We start from the raw sequence: 4,370 nt of genomic DNA, 5'->3' as shown, positions 1-4,370 counted from the left end.
CTTTACCTTAAGCAAATCTTTTGTTTGATGATTTAAAATTGTTGGGTTAGAATATGTTATTCATTGATTTTACTTACTACAATAATATGTATTGGAAACTTGGATACTTGTGTATCAAATGAGAATTTATAGTTTTATCAATTTATTAAAAAATTGTACATAAAAAATTTATAATTTTATTTGATAAAAAAAATAATAATAAAATACTGTTAAAAAATCACATGAGTAATTAAACGGTGAAACACGTCAAAATTTAGTATTTTTATTTTCCTTTTGCTTTTTCCTATTTTATGTGAATGCTTTCTGAAATTTAGAATGTTGAGGCTCTTCTGTTCCTCCCAACAAAAATATTCCTTATTTCCTTTAATAAAATTTTTATTTACTGATAACAAAAATAACAAAACCAGTTTATTAGGTTACAACTTTCCCGTACTTAGTGTTCCGAGTTTTGATAAATATTTTATTTATTATTCTTATCTCTAGGGTTGACATCAAGTTTTGTACAAAAAGATTATGCAGGAAGTAGCTCAAGTGCAGATGACCAAAGAAGGTAAAGATAGTTGGATATGGAAGTTGTAACCAGCAACTTCGTTTTTGTTAGATCTGCTTATTGTGCTCTGTTGAGGCAATCCGGTGGATAAGATTTTTCCAAACATTTCCGGTGAAAAGTGGTGCCTCCGAAGGTTTATGCGCATTTACATAGAAAATTTGGAAAGGAAGAATTCCAACTGGGGCTTATCTTCATAAAAGAAAATTTCTGAGTATGGAAATGCAAATACTTTATTCTTCTGATGTTTGTTCTCTTTCATGGCATTGTCTTCGTGCTATAGATGGCTAGGGTTGTAAGACTTGTATATATAAAACACCACCTTCAACGTAGGGTGAGAATCTTTAAGCGACGTCAAAACAACGATCGGTATAGTATATGGTTTGCAACACTGTGGTCTTTGTGGATTTGTAGGAATAATAAGCTCTTCAAGAACAAAGAAATTAAGCGACGTGGCTGTTGTTCTAGAGATCATTTGAATTAGGACATGGAATGGACTTAGAGAAAAAGTCACGGGTTTACTTTCTCCTTCTATGAGTGGGTCAAAGCACCAACGCCATGTCTAAAATCTTTATAAATTTACTTTGAGGTTTTTTGAATTGGGTAACAATTACAATAGAGTTGTTTGTATGTTGTATCTTAACAAATGTTACCCCCTATACTGTCTTCTACTTTGTAATTGTTTTCAGTCGAAGTACTCCTTGTACTTGTAAAATTTTGTTGGCTTATCAAAAAAATTTCTTATCTCAAGGGGTACCAGCAGAAAAAATATTTCTGTGCCAATTGTAAGTGCTGCCATATAAAAGAATAAAACTCCAATTATTTTATATCGTTATTTTACACTCTTCTCAACAGTATTGTTGGAAAATATGATCCCGTACTGTGCTTCTCAATTAATCAAAGTAAACAATTACAAACATTGAAGACATTTTTGTGTATCATGAAGAATACATGTACCCATATATAATACATTGTCATATAATAAAGCTCAAACTTGTGCAAAACGATTTTCGTTATAATACACACTTATAATTAATCGCAAGTTGTCTACATTTGGACGTATAAAACGTACTTAATGCTTTACTTTCTTAACAAATCAGTTTACCATCCTGCAATTCAAACGAATTTCACCCTGATTCCCGGTGAGGGGCTTTATATTTCCCATCTTAATCATAGATTTTGCGAAGTCCTTGAAGAAAGCTACGGTATCGTAGCTGTATTTCTTAACCAATGCATCCGTAGAACCACCATTGAACAGTTCCTGATCGGAGTGAAGAATCCCTCTTTTATGAACCAAATCAGAGAAGTAAGCTGAATCAAAGTGTGCCGTTGTTTGATCCAAAGGAGCAAGGTTGAAGTCTCCTCCTTCTCTTGGGCAAATGTATTTAAGTGCTTCTGCAAAGTGGGGATTGATATTAGAGTCATTGTAGATATGGTCCCGAAAAGTAGTACAACGTGCATATCCAATTGTGTGGCCTCCAGAAAGAACAACCAAGTCCTTCTCATTTAGGCCATGGCTCTTGAAGTTGCTAATAAGTTGAGAAAGACTGAAGAATGGTGGAGGGATGTTGGCATTTGCAGCATCACGGCTTGCTGTGGTGGAGTCTCTTCTCCCCAATCTCACATTCCATGTTGCCCCCCCTAGCTGCATGTTGCATACCACTTGATTGATTAATTGTTGTTGTCAATTTTTATTCATGCATATTCCATGTTCCTAGAAACAACGTTTTCTTTCTTATATAAGGTGTTACACACTCAAACTTCATTCGAATATAGATGTCTAAATCAACCCACGTGTTGTCACCCAAATATACACATGGAATTAATGCATTGTGGGTGGGTTTATAATCAATATTTTAGATAAAAATATTATTTTATGATTCTTATGTTGCGTCTGCTTTACATATTTTGAAAAATATGAACTTAGTAACAAAAACGAGAGAAAGAAGATTGAGTAAAAGACTCTTTCAATTGGTGTAAATTTAAGCGTAAGAAAATATGGTGTGAAATATTCACGGTTATTTTAGAATATCTTGTACAAAAAAACAAATTATTACATTAGTTTGGTTCAGTTGTTCCCTCAAAGTTCTCGATACAATAAAATAAAGAAAATTATATTATTCTCTGCTCTACTAGACTTGGTAAACAAATTATATAAAAATAGAGTTATCTAGTAATTCAATTCAAGAAGTAAGCCAATAAAAAATATGAGTACTGCTATTTTAACATCCAATTTGGGTATATACTTAGCTACCTTGTACAGATTAAAAAGTAATTATGATATAATTGTATACAGTATTTAGTATAAATGCCTAAATCAAGTATTAAAATAATATTATTCTAAAAATATATACTATATGGAGATGAGAATTCAATGTAGCATTTATGGTATAGTGAGTAGTACGAAGTATTATATTACTCACCGCAACCACAGAGTCACGAGCGGCTACAGCCAGTATATCAGCGCAAGAAACAACTGGTTTTCCGCATGCTTCGTCCACTGCTTGCTTGATCGCATCCACCACTTCAAATCCTCTTACAGACTGAAAATTAGGAATTGCATTCTTTTCGCTGTCAATGGTGGGTGAGGGGTCTAGTAGAATTGAGCCATCACAACCCTGAATCACCATCATAAAACCAAGTAATTGATTAATTGTCACACTCACGTATTTACATAATACAATAATCATACTTGTGTTTATGCGTGTGTTTATATTAGTATATATAGAAGAGTAATACTACTTATATAATAGTTTTATAAAACCTTTCACTGTACATAAATGATTAGATGAAAAGAAAGAAATAGAAGATAAAAAGTGATATAATTAAAAGAGATAAAAAAATTACTATAAAAATTGTTGTATATGAATATCAATTTCTTAACTTTGTATAAAATAGTACATAAAAAATTATATATAATAAACTTTTATTAAAAATCATAAATTTTATAATATTAATATTATAAATTATAAATTTATTATTTATTTATTACGTATCGTTTTGCATGGATTGAAAAAATTGACATATTATTCCTCAAAATAAAAAAATCTTACATTAACAAAGCAATCATGGAAGTGCAAGCGTAATAAAGAAGCGCCCATACGCCGTTCTTTCTGCACCGCAGCTTCCACAACACTTCTAATGGTGCTCAAAGCGTTAGGGCACGAGTAGTCATAGTAATGAGGTGACAATTTTGAGAACACTGTGGTTGCAAATGCTGCAAACACCAAGGCATGGAGAACAAAAGAGATATTCTTGTGCGAGGCCATTTATATTTTGCAATGGAATAATCACTACTTTATATTTGGCTAGGTATCTAAGCTAAATATTAAGATCACTAGTGAGCAAAGATGGAACCAATATTGTTGGATTATAATTAGCGTTGCTACAGCCCCTTCATATTTATAGAGAGACAGAGGATGAGTCTCAGAATAAAATAGAATGAGTACGCTATATCATGCTAGTGGTTGGTGGACTGGGCCTAAAATTGACCATTTCTATCTATCAAGGCATTAAGGAACATTTAGTTAACTTGATTGAGTACACTTTGGATAACAATGGGGGAAAAAGAACCTGTCTTTGATTGATTTAGTCCATGGGATTTGTTAATTGAAAGTCAACCATAAAAAGATATATTCGTATCACGAGAAATGTCCAAAGAATGCATCTACTTCGATTGAATTAATCCAGACTGTCACTTTTATTACAATATGTGTGCGTACCTTCCTTTGTCAAAGAACATGCATGTGAGAGTTGGTAAGTTTTAATTTAAGTGTTGTGTTATGTATCTAACAATGTTTTATAACTTTAGAATCCCTGTTTA

The 4,370-nt window shown here is 32.2% G+C and overlaps 1 protein-coding gene across 1 annotated transcript; it reads right to left on the bottom strand.

Moving 5' to 3' along the window:
• Positions 1–1,643: 1,643 nt before the first annotated feature.
• Positions 1,644–3,816, bottom strand: LOC113849697 (peroxidase P7-like). The gene is made up of 3 exons (XM_027479787.1): positions 3,601–3,816; positions 2,967–3,165; positions 1,644–2,188 (listed from the first exon to the last, which is right to left on the bottom strand). The coding sequence occupies exons 1-3, from the start codon at positions 3,814–3,816 to the stop codon at positions 1,644–1,646; spliced, it is 960 nt and encodes a 319-aa protein (XP_027335588.1).
• Between the last annotated feature and the right edge of the window lie 554 nt (positions 3,817–4,370).

Source organism: Abrus precatorius, unplaced genomic scaffold (assembly GCF_003935025.1).
Source record: "Abrus precatorius isolate BTA unplaced genomic scaffold, Abrus_2018 Scaffold9, whole genome shotgun sequence".
NCBI classification, from domain to species: Eukaryota; Viridiplantae; Streptophyta; class Magnoliopsida; order Fabales; family Fabaceae; genus Abrus; species Abrus precatorius.
This window is presented reverse-complemented; position numbering and strand designations above follow the sequence as displayed.